The following is a 19937-nucleotide window of genomic DNA, read 5'->3' on the forward strand; positions in this document are numbered from 1 at the left end:
AAAAACTCACTTCAGAGCTAAAAAACAGACTGAAAATGAAGATATGGAAAGAATGTTCCATGCAAATGGAAAGAAAAAAAGCTATGGTAGCAGTACTCAGATTAGACAAAGTAGACTTTAAAACAAAGTCTATTTTCTATAATAAAAGATAAAGGGGTCAATACAAGAAGAGGCTATTAATTTGTAAATGTGCACCTGTCTGCACTTAATATAGTAGCATCTAGGTATGTAAAGCAAATATTAACAGATACCAAGAAAGAAATTGACAGTAATATAGTAACAGTAGGGGACTTTATTATCTGATTTATATCAATGACATGTTAAATGACATGTTAGAAGAACTTAACAGATATGTACAAGTTTCAGTTCAGTCGCTCAGTCGTGTCCGACTCTTTGCAACCCCATGAATCACAGCACGCCAGGCCTCCCTGTGCATCACCAACTCCCAGAGCCTACCCAAACCCATGTCCATTGAGTTAGTGATGCCATCCAGCCATCTCATCCTCTGTTGTCCCATTCTCCTCCTGCCTCCAACCCCTCCCAGCATCAAGGTCTTTTCCAATGAGTCAACTCTTTGCATGAGGTGGCCAAAGTATTGGGAGTTTCAGCTTCAGCATCAGTCCTTCCAATGAACACACAGGACTGATCTCCTTTAGGATGGACTGGTTGGATCTCCTTGCAGTCCAAGGGACTCTCAAGAGTCTTCTCCAACACCACAGTTCAAAAGCATCAATTCTTCGGGCTCAGCTTTCTTCACAGTCCAATTCTCACATCCATACATGACCACTGGAAAAACCATAGCCTTGACTAGATGGACCTTTGTTGGCAAAGTAATGTCTCTGCTTTTGAATATGCTATATAGGTTGGTCGTAACTTTCCTTCCAAGGAGTAAGCATCTTTTAATTTCATGGCTGCAATCACCATCTGCAGTGATTTTGGAACCCAAGAAAATAAAGCCTGACACTGTTTCCACTGTTTCCCCATCTATTTCCCATGAAGTGATGGGACCAGATGTCATGATCTTCGTTTTCTGAATGTTGAGTTTTAAGCCAACTTTTTCACTCTTCTCTTTCACCTTCATCAAGAGTCTTTTTAGTTCTTCACTTTCTGCCATAAGGGTGCTGTCATCTGCATACCTGAGGTTATTGATATTTCTCCCGGCAATCTTGACTCCAGCACAAGCTATTCCATCCCAAAACAGCAGAATACACCTTATTTTCAAGTACATGTGGAACTTTCTCCAGAGTAGATTACATGCTAGGTCATAAAACAATTAGCAGTAAATTTAAGAAGACTGAAACTATATCAAGATTCTTTTCCAGTTACAACAGTATAATACTAGAAATCAAGAGAAGAAAAAATGGAAAAGCATACAGAGACTAAACAGCTTGTCCCCAAAAAAGAAAGAAGCCAACGGGTTGATGAAGAAATTGAAGGGGAAAACAAATACCTTGAGACAAATGAAAATAAAAACACAACTTCCCAAAATCTATAGGAAGCAGCAAAAGCTGTTCTAAGGAGGAAGGTTATATTGATACAGGCTTAACTCAAGACATAAGAAAAATCTCAGACAAAATGGCAGGCTTGTGGTGAGCAGTAGTCAAGAAGCAGATTTTAAGAACAGTTTCTCTTCAAATTATTTCATGCTGACAAGCATCTTGATTCCATGGCAATGGCAGCAGTAAAATGGGCAATGTCAAACAGAACTAGCTTGAAACATTATTTTCGAGTTCAAAATGGAACCTTATATTGTGTTTGTCATAAATCTACATAGTCTTCTCTTCCAGATGACTATAATTGCAAAGTAGACAATTTTGTGACATCTGATGGCAGGATAATAGTATGCTATTACCCTTCCATGGACATCCCATATGAACACACAAAACCTATGCCTCAGTCAGATCCTGTACGTAATGAAGAAACACATGATCTAGGGCTGAAAACCAAATTAGAAGAAAAAAGGGAACACTTTGAGCAAGGACCCACGATAGAACAACTTAGCAAAATGTTCTTTACTACTAAGCACCGTTGGTATCCTCATGGACAGAATCATAGACATTGTAAGAAACCTAATCCTCCAAAAGACAGGTGATAATGAGGTTTTCAGGATCCAGAGGGAAATATTATCCTTAATCTCATTTGCCATTTGAGAAAATACAATTGGGTATGCACATGTGTGTGTGTGCTCAGTCGCTTCAGTTGTGTCCAACTCTTTGCAACCCGGTTGACTGTAGCCAGCCAAGCTCCTCTGTCCATGGGATTCTCCAGGCAAGAATGCTGAAGTGGGTTGCCCTACCCTCCTCTGGGGAATCTTCCCGACCCGGGGATCAAACCCAGGTTTCCTGCATTGCAGGCAGATTGTTTACCCGTGAGCCACCGGGGAAGCCCACAATTGGGTTTATCACTAATATATAGTAAAATCATAATAAAATGTCTTCACATACAAAAAATAAGAAAAAACTCAAATAAGTGACCTGATTTAGAACAAGCAAAGCCCAAAATCAACAGAAAGAAGGAAATAAATATCAGAGTGGAAATACATAAAACAGCAAAAAAAAAAAAAAAAACCAAGAGCTCAATTTTTGAGAAGATAAGCAAAATCAATAAACCTTTATTTAGCCAGACTCATTAAGAAAAATGAGAGAGGGCCCAAATTAGAAGTGAAAAAAGTTATTAATGCAACCAATATCACAGGTATGTAAACAATCATAAGAGAATACTACTAATAGCTATATACCAACAAATTGGACAGCCTGGAAAAAGTGAATAAGGTTTTCAAAATATACAATCTTCCAAGACTAAACCAAGAAGGATATAAAAAATTTGAACAGACCAATTTCTAGTATTAAAATTGAATCAGTAACCAACAAACTTCTAACAAAAGTCCAGGACTAGAGAGCTTCCCAGAGGAATTCTACCAAACATTTACAGAATAGTTAATACCTTTCCTCAAACTATCAAAAAAATTGCAGAGCAGAGAACACTTCAAACTTCTCCTATGAGGCCCGCATTACCCTGGTACCAAAACAGAAGACACTTTAAAGAAAATTACAGGCCAATATCCCTAATAAACAGAAATGCAAAAATCCTCAACAAAATAATAGTGAATGAAATTCAACAATACATGAAAAGGATCATACATCAGTCATGATCAAGTGAGATTTATTCCAGGGATACAAGAATGGTTCAATATCCATAAGTCAGTTATTGTGGTATATCACATTAACAATACCAAGACTAAAAATCACATGATCATCTCAATAGATGCAGGAAAAGAATTTGACAAAATTCAACACCCATTCAGAGGTGACATAGAGGAAACATACTTCAACATAATAAAAGCCATTTATAATAAACTTACAGTTAACATCCTCTAAGATCAAGAACAAGAGAAGGATGCCTACTCTCAGCATTTCTGTTTAACATGATATTGGAAGTCCTTGCCATGGCAATCAAACAAGGAAAAGAAAAGGCATTCATATTGGAAGGAAAGAAAGAAAACAGTCACTATTTGGAAATGACATGATAGAATGGAATATTATTCAACCATAAAAAGGATGAAATTTTGCAATTTGCAACAACATGGATAGACCTGGAAGGTATTGTTCTTAGTGAAATTGGTCAGAGAAAGACAAATACGGCATGTTTTCACTTACATGTGGACTGAAAAATAAATAAAACAGACTCACACATACAGAGAACAAACGAGCGGTTGGTTACCAGAGGAGAGGGATGAAGGAAAGGGCAAGACTGGTTAAGGGAATTAAGAGGTACAAACTATTATTAGATGTAAAATAAGATCCAAGGATATAATAGCACAGGGAATATAGCCAATACTTTGTAATAACTTTTTATATGAGTATAATCTGTAAAATACCAGGTCACAGAATTCCCTGGCTGTCCAGTGGTTAGGAGTTGGCAACTTTCACTGCCATGTCCCTGGTTCAGTCCCTGGGCAGGAAACTTAAGATTCCACAAGCTGCTCAGTGTGGCCAAAAACAAATCACTGTGTTCCATACCTGAAGTTAATATGTCAACTACACTTCACTTAAAATATAGGATTGAAATAGGAAGACCTGAAATAAAAGATACAGAGGTGAGCAAAAGGTTATGAAGTATACAGATTTAAATACTTGCTGAGAAGTGTTTATGTGTGACTTAATCTTTTTAAGTAAATTAGAATAAAATTTTTTTAATATGTAAAGAGTATTCAGGGGAAGGTGTAGTAAAGCATATTTATCTCACCTTTTGGGGTAAAGTTATATATTTTAATTTTTGACATTGAAAAATAATTTTAAGTATGAGTAGCCCTTGCTATCCTGACTTTCACTGTATTATCTCAGACACTGGATAAACTTAGTTTTCACACAAACTCATTACAAACCATCCACAGGTTCAAAACTAAATAGTTTGGGATAATACAGTATCCCTTGGTATTCAAACCTTGGATCCAAATATATTAAGGTAATAAGGGCTACTTGTATATTTGTTGAAATATGTAAAGGAAACATAGAACATAAAAACAATGTACAGCTTCCAGAAAGTTAGAAAAAAGGAAAAATGGGAGAGGAGAAAAGAGGAAGTTTTAAAAAAGGTAATCCATCCTTTCACTCTTCTTTGCTTGGTTCATGTCTTGATGTAACAGTAGCTCTGAGTCTGAAGGGAGACTCCCCAGACCACTAAGGACTTGGCAGGGTGTATGCACACACTTGTCAGGGCCAGCTGTGTGCACTCACTGTGTCCGAGTTCTGGCTGAGGCCTCCCTGTCCTGGACTACAGTGAGGATGGATGCTGTGCACAGGGTCTAAACTGGCTGTAGTGTGAGAATGTGTGTGGACATCTGCTTTGAATGTCCTCAGTCCAAGGTGGGCACAGACATTGGCAAGGACATGGAGGGCACAGTTTGCAGGAGAGACCTGTGTTTTTTGGACTCCTCGCATGACACACTGTGAGTGGGCATTACTGGCCTCTGTCAGAACACCTGCAGTCTATCCAAGTGTGTCACAGTTCTGCTCCCACACTTTTCTATAGACTGTTCTCCTTGGAAAATCCACTAAAGCATTCCTACAGTTGCCGACAGCCGTACCCCACCCCCACACCTGAATGCTCATTCTCAGGTTAAAAAGCTCTGTTACTTATGTTTCTGTAGCAGTTTAGTGAACTTAAAGCAATCTGAGAAGAGACACACACGAAAGGTAATCCATCAAAATGAAAAGCAGAAAATAACAGGGAAAGCCTGCTTGCTTTCTTCTCTTCCATTATTTATTCACACTTTGATCTAAAAAAAAGCCATAGTTGAGACCAATCTAGTTAGGCTTCATATTGTGGGGCAGCAATGGCTTGACGTTGGGTATCAGAGAAGCAGAGTAAGTAAGGATGGTGTCTGTGTGTAGTGTAGTGGGATGGGGATCAGGGGTAGTAGCAGCAACAGGAGATAAGTTGCATGCGGGGAAGCTGATCAAATAAGGAAACAAAGAGAGGATAATGGGAGCCTGTGATACTGCAGTAGCATGAGTACACCTAGCTCCCAGATCTTGGTTTCTAAATACTGTTCTCTTCCAACAGGAACCAGGGCTCTCTGAGAAATGGCTGACTTCAGGACTGGTACAGAGTTAGTAACAAGGTAAGTGAAAGATCTTGCTGTGTTAAAAAGTAAGAAGGTGCTCCAAGAGTCAAGTGGGTACAGAAAACATTTTGAAGGGCCTCCTGCTGGCTAATCTTGAGACTCTTTGTACATCAAAAATAAATGATGATAATAACAGATTCTAGTCCAGTGAATTTTAAAGTAGAAATTTGTGAGTCCACAAAAATGAAAACTTTTTAAAAATAAATAAGGAAAAGGGAAAACTTCTCTTTATAGTAGAGGACCAACTGATGAATGTAGTTGGAATTATGGCATTAGAAAATCGCCATTTGGCAACCCCTGTAGTGTTTTAAGTCTTCCCTACAAAACACTGATTACGTAAAGGAGAATATAACTAGAAATTCCCTGATGGTCCAGTGGTTAGGATTTTGCACTTTAAAACTGCTGAGTGTTCGGGTTTAATCCCTGGTCAGGGACCTAAGATCCCACAAGCTACACAGTGCAGCCAAAAAAAAAAAAAAGGAAAAGTAACTATGATGGAGAAACCTGGCAGGCCCCACTTTGAGTGATTTAGAGTTAACATTGCCAGTGTTGGGACAGATCAAAATTGTGTTGCACCTAATATCTAATGTGAGGCAGTAAGAAAACATTATCACTTCTGTGATATTTGTATGTTACAAATGCATGAAGTGAATCTGATCATGAGGAAAATCAGACAAACCCAGATTGAGGGATATTCTTCAAAATACTTGACCAGTAATCTTCAAAGGTGTAAATTCTTGAAAGTCAAGGAGATTTATAAGAACTGTTTCAGGTTGAAGGATCCTAAAGACACTTGACAACAAAATGAAATATGTGATCCCAGCTAAGCCATGCCTGGACTCCGACCTACAGAAACCTTAGTGGTTTTAAACCACTTAGTGGTTTAAACTACCTTAGTGGTTTTAAACCACTAGGTATTTGGTAATTTGTGACATGGTAAAGAATACTAATCTGTAGGAGATTTTACTCAGTGAACGTAGATACAAAAATCTTGAACAAAAGATTAGCAGACAGAACCCAGCAATTCATGAAGATGATACTATGTCACAAATAAGATAGATTTCTCTTAAATGTCATGCCCTCCTCCAGGGGATCTTCCCAACCCAGGGATCGAACCCAGGTCTCCCGCATTGCAGGCGGATTCGAGAAATAGAAAGTGAGTTTAATGTATGACCATCATCAATAATTAACCACCGTAACAGAATAAAGAAGATAGAATCTCATGATTACCACAAAAGATACAGAAAAACCTCATCACACTCACAATCCATTCATGATTGCTACTCTCAAAAAACAAATTATGCCTTTAGTAAGTATTATTTTTATTTATTTTTTTTTAGTAAGTATTATTTTTAATGGTGAATTATTTAATACTTTTCCTCAGTTCAGGAATGAGCTATGGATACCTACTATCTCACTTTTATTCAGCATTTTATGAGAGGTGCTAGCTAGTTTGAAAGATAAAAAATAAAATGCATAAGAATTGAAAGGAAAAAATCTAAATAACCTATATATTAATAAAAATTATACTAAAGTTTAGAAAGCTTCCTGGATATAAGATCAATATGTGAATATGAAGTTTATTTTTATCTTCCAGCATCAAATATAAAATGAAATTTTAAACCAGACTACATTGATTAGGAGAAACAAGGTCTTGGGAGAAATTAATCTACAAAAAGAGCAGGATGATAGTATTCAAGTCCTCCAGAACCACCACTGTGGTGACTTCAAGAAACTCATCTGTAAATAGACTGCAAAGTTCAAATAACTGCAAGAGTTAGCCTCTCTAGTTGCCAGGATCCCTTTTTCAGGCGTCATAAATGATGCCTGAATTCTTAATGTCTTAATGTATTCTTAATGTCTTTGTGTAGCCTGAACATAAATATAAAGGTATATATTAATGTACAAATATCTATATAGATAGATAACCATTTGGATATACTACACGCAACTCTAAAGCATCTTGCTTTTTGACTTAACGGTAATATATCTTGGCGATAAATCCAAATGACAAGTATATCTACTACATTCTTAATTTTGTAACTGTTTGAGATAATTCAAGCTTACAGAAGAATTGCAAGAAGAGTACAATGAACTGTAGTATACCTTCATTCAGATTCACCAGTTGTAGGCATTTGGGCTACATTTGCTTCATATTTGCTTTATCACTCCCTTTTCCCTTCTTTCATCATGTTTCTGTGTCTGTGTATTTTTCTGATCCATTTGAAAGCAGGTTGCTTAAATCATGCACCTTTACCCCTTAATCTTTCAGTATGTAGTTCTTAAAAACAAGGACATTCTCTTTAATAAACAGAATACAATGTTATAAAATTCAGAAGATTCAACAAAATACAAAATTACTCATATATAATCCATATTCTGATTTTATCAATTGTCCTAATAATACCCTTTTATACTAATTTTCTTCCTGATCCAGGATCCCACTCAGGATTGAGTATTTGGTCTTGTTTCTCTAGTTTCTTTTAAATCTGAAATAGTTGTCAGCCTACTTTCTTTCCTGATAATGACATTTTTGAAGAGCTTTTTCCATTTGTATGCTTGTATAACTGATGCTTAGTCACTCAGTTGTGTCCAATTCTTTGCAACCCCATGGACTGTATCCCATCAGGCTCCTCTGTCCATCAGATTTCCCAGGCAAGAATACTGGAGTGGGTTGCCATTTCCTTCTCCAGGGGATCTTCCCGACCCAGGAATCAAACCCATGTCTCTTGTGTCTCCTGCATTGGCATGTGGGTTCTCTACCACTGAGCCACCTGGGAAGCCCCTTCTGTAATCTCATTCATTTTACTTGATGTAGAGTTGAGAAAAAAGGAATTGAATTGGCCCTGATGGCTCTTTCTTTACCTACTGCTTACAGATTCTGAGTTTGCTTAGAGGAAGAACAGGTTGGTATTAGCTTTGTAGACAGAGCATAAGGTGGGGGGTTCTTTGCAAGGGGTTCCCTCTCTACTGAAGTTCTTTCTTATGCATGGTTCTCTATGAATAAAATGAGAGCTCAGGAGACCATGTGTGCTTTGCTATTTCTCAGCTTATAAATTCTTCTATGATGAACACTTTATTTGCCCCGTGTGGCACTAGTGTGGTGTGTGTGTGTGAATATGAACCTCTTTTGCACTCTAGTTGATGAGCATGAAGGGAAATACTCTAGTCTGTCCTAATGTTATATGTTTTGGGAAGCAGCAAAAACTGCTGTCTCCCTTTCCACCATGGGAAACAGTCCCTCAAAGGCCTAGAAGAGGTGTGGTCACTGGGTAAGTGGATGAGTGCCCTAAGCGGGTAGGGTTGCCATAGTGTCCACTGATGTGGAGGCAAATCCTCTGTGAATGTGTGTTTGTGAGAATGTATAATATATACATACAATAAACACTTGGAAAGATGGAGGAAAAGGGGTCATATGTTCTGTAAATTCTCTGAAATCTAACCTTTGAAAGTTTTAAAGCAGCCAAGTTAACAGTATCAATGGCAACATTGCAGAATCTTGAAGTGTAATGTAAAGGATTATGATGTATGGGAAATCCAAGTTGGAATGTGACTGAAGTACAGATGAAATCAGTTTGCAGCTACTGAAAGTAGAGAGGAACATACAAGTTGTTGATTAGAAACAGAAAGAACCCGAGTAACAGGCTTGGAGAAATGAAGCTAAAAGGATTAGACACAGCTCCTAAATAGAAGTGAAAGACCAATGTGGTTTCATGAAATGGCTTCACAGCGGTCTTTCCCTGAAGACGACTTCAGTATCTACTATGTCCTGTGAGCTTCTGTCTACTATAGTTTTTTAGATAAGCTTAGTTAGGGTGGTAGGAGGAAGCCATGCTTAAGGGGTCAGGAGGTACATGCCGCATTTTGAATGATTTTTCCAGGTTTGACTCATTGGGGGTTCCCCAAATGGAAGGGAAGATGTTATTTAATATCCAGCTAATAGTTATGCCTAAAGAGTGACAGGTCTAGGCCTCCCATGATATTGATAAATAAAAGGGAAATGTCCATCCAGGTAACAGAGAGAACTTGTCAAACTGGCAGAATTGTAAGTAGAGGTACTGAGGTGAGGTAGCTGTCTCCTGGAGACCCAATTTGAGATAGTAAGCGTGGAAAGAAGAATCGAGGGGACAAAGATACTGGGCTGCCTGGTGCAGTAGCCCAATCACAGAAAGCAGCTCTGTGTGGAAAAAGGACTCTCTTCTGTACGGGTCTGGTTGATCCATATGGACATATGAATTCCATAGCTACTGTTAAGGATATTCTGGATCAGTCATTTCTTTAAAAATTTAGGTTAAGTTGCCATTTATTAACTATGTAATCTGTGCTTCACACCTTGCATCATTTAATCCAATCCTTAGAACAGTCCTGTAAGCCAAGTAACACTATCCTGTTTTATAGATGAGAAACAGACATATAAAAGTCCCAGATCATGTAACCAGTAAGTGCAAGAGTCAGAATTTAAAGTAAGATCTATTTTTTTTTTTGCAAAGTATGTGCTCTTTCTCTCCCTCTATGTATGTTTGTGTGTTTATATGTATATGTGTATAATTTATATTATATTCTTGAATGTATATATGGCATATACATGTGTACACACACATATAGACTCCTAATATTTGATATATAAATCCAAATAACTTGACAGACAGATAATGGGTAGGTAGATAGATAAATATCCCTTCTCTCTACAAGTCACTGCACATGCCTTAGTATATTACCATGAGCAAATGACTAGCCCATTTACATATGATATCTCACCTGTAAAACAGGATTCAAAAATAACTGTACTACCCCATAGAATTGTTGCAAGAATTAAATAGGAAAGTTCATATTAAATGCTTAATATAGTGCCAGTTAATACATGATAGCTGGCTTCTTTGGTGGCTCAGACAGTAAAGAATCTGCCTGCAATGTGGGAGACCCAGATTCGATCCCTGGATCTGGAAGATCCCTTGGAGAAGGGAATGGCTACCCACTCCAGTGTTCTTCCCTGGTGAATTCCATGGACAGAGGAGCCTGGCAGCCTACAGTTCTTGGGCTCACAAGTGACTAACACTTTCACTTTCATTTTTACTCTGCACATGCTCTTGGTTGTGTCCGACTCTGTGACCCCATGGACTGCAGCCTGCTAGGCTCTTCTGTCCATGGGATTTCTCAGGCAAGAATACTGGAGTGGGTTGCCATTTCCTTCTCCATCATTGTTATTAACTGCTATCTATTATTATTATTACTAGTAGTAATAATTAAATTACTTGTCCAGCAAAAATGTAAATACTCTAAATAGTATTTAGAAAGAAAGTCTGCATTTTTAGCAGATTCTAGGACCCTGAAAAGGCAGTGTTTTCTGTCCTCTTGCTTTGGTTTTAGGAAGAAATTTTATCTCTGTTTATTTGGCTGCAGGCACTGTTCAGAGTTTCCTGGTGGCTCAGATGGTAAAGCGTCTGCCTACAGTGTGGGAATCCTGGGTTCAATCCCTGGTTTGGGAAGATCTCCTGGAGAAGGAAATGGCAACCCACTCCAGTATTCTTGCCTGGAAAATCCCATGGACAGAGGAACCTGGTAGACTGCAGTCCATGAAGTCGCAAAGAGTTGGACACCACTGAGCGACTTCACTTTCACTGTTTAGAGAGTCCTGAGCCAAGTAACACAGTTTTAGACTCCAAGTCCAAATACTTCTGTCTTTGATAGGGAATGTATTTGGTATAAATTTTATGAAGAACTCTTTTTTGTGTCATGAGGCTGAGAGGGCCTGATTTCATTTGTGCATATTTTGTTTCTTCAAAATGCTTTCCTTTCTTTCCACATGGCACCGACACAGTTCAGAGTGCGCAGATCACTATGACCCGTGCCCAGTTAACGAGGCTGAAGAGAACCAGCCGCATCTCCAGGGGGTGACTGGCCTGCGGAACCTGGGCAACACATGCTACATGAATGCCATCTTACAGTGTCTCTGCAGCATCTCACCACTGGTGGAGTACTTTCTCTCAGGAAAGTACATTAATGCTCTTCAAAAGTAAGACCATTTGCCTTACCTGTGGCCCGGCCCCCACCCCTGCTCTCCAAGGTGAGGTTAGGGAAGGGACCTTCTGGAAAGGGCTAAACCAGTTAGTAGAGGCTGCAGCGCCCCAGATCCCATTTCTAGGGTGAGTAAAACGAGAAGGTCAACCAAGAAATGAATCGAGCTTGGGGTCTGATGCCACATGATCAGCCAGAAACATTTCCCCTCCTTCTTAGGGACTGCAGTGAGGTTGCCACTGCCTTTGCATATGTGATGACAGACATGTGGCTTGGAGACTCTGACTGTGTCTCACCAGAAATATTTCGGTCAGCTCTTGGCAACCTCTACCCGGTATTTATGAAAAAGACGCAGCAAGATGCTCAGGAATTCTTGATTTATGTCCTGAATGAACTTCATGAAGCTCTGAAAAAGGTAGGTAGAATTAATGGTGGGAGACGTGGGCAGGAGGTGTGATGAAATAAGCTGCCAAAGCAGAACCGACTGAAAGCATAGCGCCTTTAGAACATTTCGCTAAGGCTGTAGAATCACTGGACAGTCAGAATGTGCTCCCAGAAATGCTGTTCCTGGGCATCAGCTAGATTCACATCAGGCTTGTAGCCTAACAAAATTGGGCCATCTCAGGAGTTTAACATTTGCTCTTTAAGAAACTTTTTTTTTTTCCCCCTAACAATAGGAGGCTAGAGAACATAACCTGAAGGGACTGGAGGAAAGATCCAATTCCTTTATCTTACCGCTAGATAAACTTGCATGACCGGAAGCCAGTTTGCAGCTTACCCTCTTCCCAGGAAAACCCGCCTCCAGAGCCCCATATCACAGGATCATTGGCTGTCAGCTTATGGCACCATGGACATGGATTTTACCAGGGTTAGGGTATCCTCATCCTCAGCTTCACTTAAAGAGGCAAATCAATGAATTATCAGAAATTATACCTATTATATACTCTTAAGATCTTATTCTATTTATTATCTGAATCCAAAACTAAAGTTTTGGGTAGCATTTTGATAGAAAAATCGGGTCATTCTATTAAAACAACTTTGATAACCAATAGTTGATTTGGCATGAATTTGTCCCTTGATTAGTACCACCGGAGAAAAGCATATGAAAAAAGATCCATTCCAAGATGCTGCAGGAAGATGATCGCCAATGAGTCCTCCATCATCACCCGGCTGTTTGAAGGGCAGCTTAGTTATAGCATCGTATGTTTAAAGTGTGAGAACTGCACCTACAAGAACGAAGTTTTCACCATCATCTCCCTCCCCATTCCATCCGAATACGAGTGCTCTCTTCAGGTAAGAATTCTTACTCCTGGAGACCTCTTTTGTCTCTTTCTGCCCCAGCCCTGGATTTTTCTCAGCGTTGTTTCCTATAGTTTCTAGTATAAGGGGAGCCACTTTATAACTAAAAAAAATTGGAAGCCGATGATGACAGTGTTTTATAGAAAAGCGACATATAGCCAAAAGTTACTGTGAATTCAGTTGTATCTCTGATGACGTTCAGTAAAACAGCCTCACCGTAAAATAGATAGGTGGGCTTTATTCAACCTATTGAGATGGCTTGGTGCATACAGGAAATTTAAACTTATAAAAATTCTATGGCCCCTTTTCATCCCAGAGGTCTGTAGGTCCAGATTGAAAACTAGATAGAAATAAATCTGACTTTTAGTCTTGAGCCACTTATATTTGGACATAAGCTGAGGAATTTGAGGGGGAAGATAGAATGGAATGGTGTCTTAGTTTACCTCTTGAATTTTCTTTATTGTAATACCAAAAGTTAATATGTAAATGGAGTGGGGAGGGTCAGGGAGTGGGTGGGGGGTTGGCAGGGGTGGGAGGTGTTGGTGAAAGGTAGGTGGCTGTTAGGAGGCAGGGAGCAGTAAGTTTCCTTGCAGAAAAACACACATTAATATTTTTTTCCTGCAATTATGAAAGCACATCTATTGCTAAAACTTTTTTCACATACCAGAATTAGAGAAAAGAATTCTGCTTATTCAGACCTGGACTTTTTCCTCAGATCAAACTGCTAAAGCCTGCTGGAGATGAATTCCAAAGCCTCTAAATGAGGCGCTGGCAATCTGTGCTCACTTCTTTAGGCCAGTGGTTTGCAGAGCAGGGGGCTTGGATGGTTGGTGATGTCTCCTGTGGGCATGAGATCTGATTCTCTCTGTTCTGCTGTCTTTTTTATGGGCCACCCCCAGATACTGGGATACAGCCATTTTTAGTCACCAGATCACTTTTGTGATGAGACAAATAAAGCCTGACTTGGTTAGTGGAAATTGCATAGTTGGTATTATTCTGAAACAAATCAGAAATAGTAAAATGATGATTCAGAGATTAGAAATGAGATGGACATTTGGATCCCTTGCAGTAACTAAGTGAGAAAGCAGCACCTCCTTTGCCAGGAGGATTCTATCCAAACTGCATCTTGTGGTGCTGGCATCTCTTGAACTTGACTTTGAGAAAAGCACCGGGGATTACGTTTCTGCAGCTCTTTCAGAGTTCTAATATAGACAGTAGCCCAGATGGCTGTGGATCCGATTTGGTCATCAAATGCGTTTTTCCTCAGTAGGACTGTCTCCAATGTTTTTTCCAACAAGACACATTGACCTGGAACAACCAGATTCACTGTTCCTTTTGTGAAACCAAGCAAGAAGCAGCTGTGAGGGCCACTATTTCCAAAGTGCCAAAAACAATTGTCTTTCACCTAAAAAGGTATGGATTTTAACATTTTGTGAGCAGATTTTTGGAACAGCTTTAACATGTAACTCACATACCATGCATTTTACCCATTTAAGTATACAATTCGATGGTGTTGGGTATATTAATTTTTTAAAATCTGTGGTAAAATATACATAATAAAATTTGCCATTTGGGCCATTTTAAGTGTATAATTTCACTGGCATTAATTACAATTCACAATGTTGTATATCAGTATTTCTGAAACTTTTTCATCACCCTCTACAAATACTCTGAAATCATTAACCACCCCTCATTCCTTTTCCCTTTAGCCTCTGGTAACCTCCAGTCTGCTTTCTGTGTCTGTAAATTTGCCTATTCTGATACTGAACATAAGTATAGTCACACAACATTTGTCCTTTTTGCTGACCTGTTTCACTTAGCATAATGTTTCCAAGGTCGGATATCCTTGTAGCAGAATTTCATTCCTTTTTACACCTATGTAATACTCCGTCATATATATGTACATCATGTTTTCTTTATCTTTTTAACTGTTGATAGACATTTTGGAGCTCACTTTGAGTGCTTTTTAAAGATAGATTCCCTAGCTCCACTGGAGACTCTAATCCCATAAGTCTGACGTGGAATCTGAGCATCACTATTTTAATTTTTAATCTCTACCCCCAGCTCAGTTTTTATTTTTAAAAGTTTTATATATACAGAAACATTGAAAAGGTATACAATGAGTATCCATATACCCTAAAATCTTCACTAGTTGGTGCCACTTTTTGACATTTCCTTCCATTCTTCCAGTCTTTCTCCCTCCAGCTCTCCCTTTCTCTGTCCCTTCCATTTTATTGGCTGAACCGTCTAATGTAAGATGCAAACACCAAGGTATTCCATGCTTAAATACTTTAGCATGTATCTATCACCTGAGAAAAAGGACATTCTCCTACATAATCACAACACCATTATCAAATAGTCCAAAAAATGTAACAGTAATTTTGTATCACCTAAGATACAGTCCGTATCTAAATTCCCCCATCCCCAAAATGTCTTTCATTACTTTTTTTCCAATCCGTCCAGTCAAGGGTCATACATTGCATTTGGCTATCTCTTCAGCCTCTTTTAATCTGGACTGATCCTTCCCTCTTTTTTAATAGTTAAACTTTTTTTTCCTCCTGTTGAGCCATTTTTGCCTCCTCCTGAATTTGTTTGATTGTTTCCCCTTGGTTAGATTCAGGCTAAGCTGTTTTATTGTAGCAAGAATCTGCCACAGCTGATGTTATGGACTTGTCATTACACTACATCAGGAGGAAAATCACGAAAATTTGCCCAGTTTCCCAAAAAATATTTGGAAAATTTGTCCACAAATTATTGGTAAGGTTAAATTTGATCCCTTAGTTATGGTAGCAACTGTAAGATCTCACCATTTAAAGGTATAGTTTTCCTCTCTGCAACTAGTATCACTTTGAACTCATGGATATTTTAAATTTTAATGGGTTTAATATCCATTACTATTATCATTCTTTTTTAAAAAAATGATTTATTTATTTATTTTTGCTGTGCTGGGTCTTCATTGCTTCATGGGCTTTTTTCTAGTTGTGGAGAGAGAGGACTACTCTCTAGTGTGCCGGCTTCTCACTGCCACGGCTTTTCTTGTTGTAGACCACAGATTCTAGGGCATATGAGCTTCAGTAGTTATGGCTCCTGGGCTGTAGAGACAGGCTCAGTAGCTACAGCACACAAGTTTAGTTGCTCCATGGCTTGTGGGGATCTTCCGAGATCAGGGATTGAATCCATGTCTCCTACGTTGTCAGGTGGATTCTTTACCACTGAGCCACCAGGGAAGCCCTGTTATTCTTCTTGATGTTCAAATTGTTCAGGTTGGCCAGTGGGATCCACTTCAAGCCATCTCCTGTGAGCACCTGATTAGATAATTTAAGTTTATTAAACTATAATTAAATATATAAAATGTATCCTTAAGTGTATAGTTCTATGAATTTTGACAAGTGTAATATAACCATTGCTGCCAACAGAGAGATCATTTCCATCACCCCAAAAAGTTTTCTCATGTTCCTTTATAGTCAATCACTTCTTCCACCTTCAGCCCCTAGAAACTTTATTTTTTTAATTGGAGGATAATTGCTTCCCTTGTGTTGTGTTAGTTTCTGCTGTACAACAACATGAATCAACTATATGTATACATGAACTAAAGAAACTTGTGATATGATTTCCACTGTTATAGTTTCACCTTTTCCAGAATGTCCTATGTTACACCATATGTGACCTTTTGAGTTTGGCTTCTTTCACTTAGAACAATGAGACTAATCCATGCTGTGGAATGTAGCTGTGGTTCCTTCTTTTGATTGCTGTGTAGTATATACCCTTTTATGAATGTAACAAAATTGTTACATTCACCAGTTGATGAACATTCAGGTTGTTTCCAGTTTGGGGCAGATAAGAATACAACTGCTATAAACATTTGCATATAGGTTTTTATGTGGATATAAAACCTCTTCGTTTCTTTTGAGCTGATACCTAGGCATGGGATCATATGATAACGATATTCCTTTCAGTTCAGTCGCTCAGTTGTGTCCGACTCTTTACGATCCCCTGGACTGCAGCACGCCAGGATTCCCTGTCCATCACCAACTGTCCTGGAGCTTGCTCAAACTCATGTCCATCAAGTTGGTGATGCCATCCAACCATCTCATCCTGTCATCCCCTTCTCCTCCTGCCTTCAATCTTTCCCCCTTTTCCCCTTGATATTCCTTTAGGTTTTGCAAACAAGATTCTTTACTTTCTGGCACAAAAATATCTTAGGCTCATCCAGTAATTTCCCTCCTCTAGAAGGAAAGTTATGACCAACCTAGATAGCATATTCAAAAGCAGAGACATTACTTTGCCAACAAAGGTTCGTCTAGTCAAGGCTATGGTTTTTCCTGTGGTCATGTATGGATGTGAGAGTTAGCCTGTGAAGAAGGCTGAGCGCCGAAGAATTGATGCTTTTGAACTGTGGTGTTGGAGAAGGCTCTTGAGAGTCCCTTGGACTGCAAGGAGATCCAACCAGTCCATTCTGAAGGAGATCAGCCCTGGGATTTCTTTGGAAGGAATGATGCTAAAGCTGAAACTCCAGTACTTTGGCCACCTCATGCGAAGAGTTGACTCATTGGAAAAGACTCTGATGCTGGGAGGGATTGGGGGCAGGAGGAGAAGGGGACGACAGAGGATGAGATGGCTGGATGGCATCACTGACTCGATGGACGTGAGTCTGAGTGAACTCCGGGAGTTGGTGATGGACAGGGAGGCCTGGCGTGCTGCAATTCATGGGGTCTCAAAGAGTCGGACACGACTGAGCGACTGATCTGATCTGATCTGAGACCTAAGTCAGCCATTTTTCCAAAATGAACATAATGCATTTTTTAAAAAGCTCTGGAGTGATTCTGATATGACCTCAGATTTGCTGATCTATGTAACACCTAGAAAATGTGACAAGATTTTCACCAAGTTTTATCTTATTAAAGATGTATTAAAACCTCAGAGCTGGAAAACAGGACACTGCCAAGACAGTGTGTGCGGAAAGCAAGATAAGAAAAAGCTGAGTCAGCTTGGTTAGGGTAAACAGCATCCACTGGAGGAAAGACTTCAGGAAGCCACCAGCATGATTTCTACTCCTCCAGTGCTGATCCTGGCTTTAATTCCATTTTTTAACTCCTGCTAGATTGACTCTAATCCATCTCATTCCTTGACTCAGGCCCTTGGCCCACTCCAGCCTCAGTTTTGGTAAGGCTTGTGGATGTGAAGATTCTAAATATATGTAGATGAGACAAAGTAATTTTTGTAAAGGTCAGCACCAAATAATCTTTCCAAGAAATTACTTTTAACTACGAACTTGTGAAAGTATGTGCACTTCATTTATGAGTGATTTACAAACTTACTATCTCACACATTTATTTTCTCTCTCCAGGTTTGACATTCTGGGTACAATGAAAAGGAAACTGAGGACAGATATTCATTACCCGCTCACTAACTTGGACCTTACTCCTTACATTTGCCCAATTTTTCGGAAACATCCTAAATATAACCTCTGTGCAGTGGTGGTGAGTAAAATGCTGAAACTATATAAAGTAACACAGGTTTAAAGAAAACTGTAGAATTATTTGCTTGAATGACTACTCCTATCACTTCCTGACTTCTACTGTACTGTTCTTTTAAAAACAAGAGAGAGAGCCTGGAAACTGCCTGCTTTGACCTTGAACAGTACCAGAGTTAAAGAATACAATGTCCTCTACACTGGCTCCTTACTGTCCCACTGCTCCATGGTTATTTCAGATCTAGGGACATTTGTGAGCTGTGCTCTGGGCAGTGGGCAGCGGGCAGCACAAGTTGGTTCTAGTAGCTTTATGTTGAATAATCATGAGCCTCTCTATGGTGAAAGCCCCCCAAACATAATCCCTGCCTGTGAGCATCAGTCCTGAGGAAACTCTGGGGATTCCATTGGCTCTGAATCAACTGTCATCATTGAGGATTCCCTGAAGGAAAGAAATCATGGAGTATAATTCAAACCATACCTTCTACAACTTCCCACAGCAGCAACCCACCCCAAGCACAAGGCCATCTCTGGGTTTCTGTTCTGGATCACAGTGTTATCTTCTTCAGAACTTTCAGGTTTCACTGGAACATTCCAGTTTCACTTGAACTTAGAGGTCCAGTTGTGTCCGGTGTCAGATGGGCAAGGCTCCCACTCGATCCCAGTGTGACTCACCAGAGTCTTCTGGTGTGCTGAAGTCTAATTTGCTATTAAGCTTATCGCCGAATTAATATAAAATATTGTTTCAACTGGTCTTTCTCTTTAACATCTCTCAACTGAGAACCATACTTCAAACTTAAAAAAGATCCTTCTTTACTTTATCCTTTTTATGTTGATCCTTGACATTCTTCTTCTTTCTAATTTATCTTGCCCTTTAATATGGTTTTCCTTCTCTAACTTGCCAATTTGGAAATCTAGAGTGACATCCTCTTCTCTATCATAATAGACTCTAATGTGAATTCCAAAATGATATAGGAATTGCTCCACCTCCGTATTTTACTGTTTTAACTTCTCATTATAACTGTTTCTGCTTTAAATAAAAAATCCAAAAGCAGAATTTATAAAAACTTGTATGATAATTATCTGCAGTATGAAAAGGTACATGTTTATATTAAAAGAGACAAGCTTTGTTTAAATGATTACTAGTTAATTGAAGGGTAAAAATTGATTTTGAAAGAAATATACCTAGAATTTACTGAAAATTGGTGATTGATCAGAAGCAAGAACTAAGCATCTTAGAAACTGTGATGTATGGTCGTGGGGAAAGGCCATCCAGAACTCGGCTACACAAGGTGTCATTCCCCAGGAAACACCTGATAGAAATAAGAAATATCAGGCTCCACCCAACACTTACTGACTAGAAATTTGCAAGATCCCCATGTGATTGGAATGCATACTGAAGTTTGAGAAGTATTCAACCCTGGCCCAAAAAGGAAAGATTGCCTTCACACCATCCTTAGCAGATATTTATCCAGCTTTCGAATAAACCCTTAAAGAGCTCTCTGCTTTACAAGGAAGGCTCTTTAT

At 39.1% G+C, this 19937-nt stretch overlaps 1 protein-coding gene and 1 pseudogene across 4 annotated transcripts in view; both read left to right on the forward strand.

The window, feature by feature from the left end:
- The window catches only part of USP50 (ubiquitin specific peptidase 50), a 40003-nt gene that overhangs the window by 8391 nt on the left and 11675 nt on the right, over positions 1 to 19937 (forward strand). The window contains exons 2-7 of one of the 4 annotated variants that reach the window (XM_061428782.1): positions 5566 to 5623; positions 11445 to 11639; positions 11861 to 12056; positions 12725 to 12934; positions 14211 to 14353; positions 18288 to 18420. In XM_061428782.1, the coding sequence (XP_061284766.1) occupies positions 5586 to 5623; positions 11445 to 11639; positions 11861 to 12056; positions 12725 to 12934; positions 14211 to 14353; positions 18288 to 18420 (915 nt within the window). In that variant the 5' untranslated portion in view covers positions 5566 to 5585. Of the gene's footprint in view, positions 1 to 5534; positions 5624 to 6727; positions 6936 to 9161; positions 9398 to 11444; positions 11640 to 11860; positions 12057 to 12724; positions 12935 to 14210; positions 14354 to 18287; positions 18421 to 19937 lie in introns of those variants that run through there. The other 3 variants (XM_061428783.1, XM_061428784.1, XM_061428781.1) reach the window with 3 other exon arrangements.
- LOC133254665 (large ribosomal subunit protein mL42-like) lies at positions 1579 to 2159 on the forward strand (annotated as a pseudogene).

This window comes from Bos javanicus, chromosome 10 (genome assembly GCF_032452875.1).
Source record: "Bos javanicus breed banteng chromosome 10, ARS-OSU_banteng_1.0, whole genome shotgun sequence".
Taxonomy (NCBI): Eukaryota; Metazoa; Chordata; class Mammalia; order Artiodactyla; family Bovidae; genus Bos; species Bos javanicus.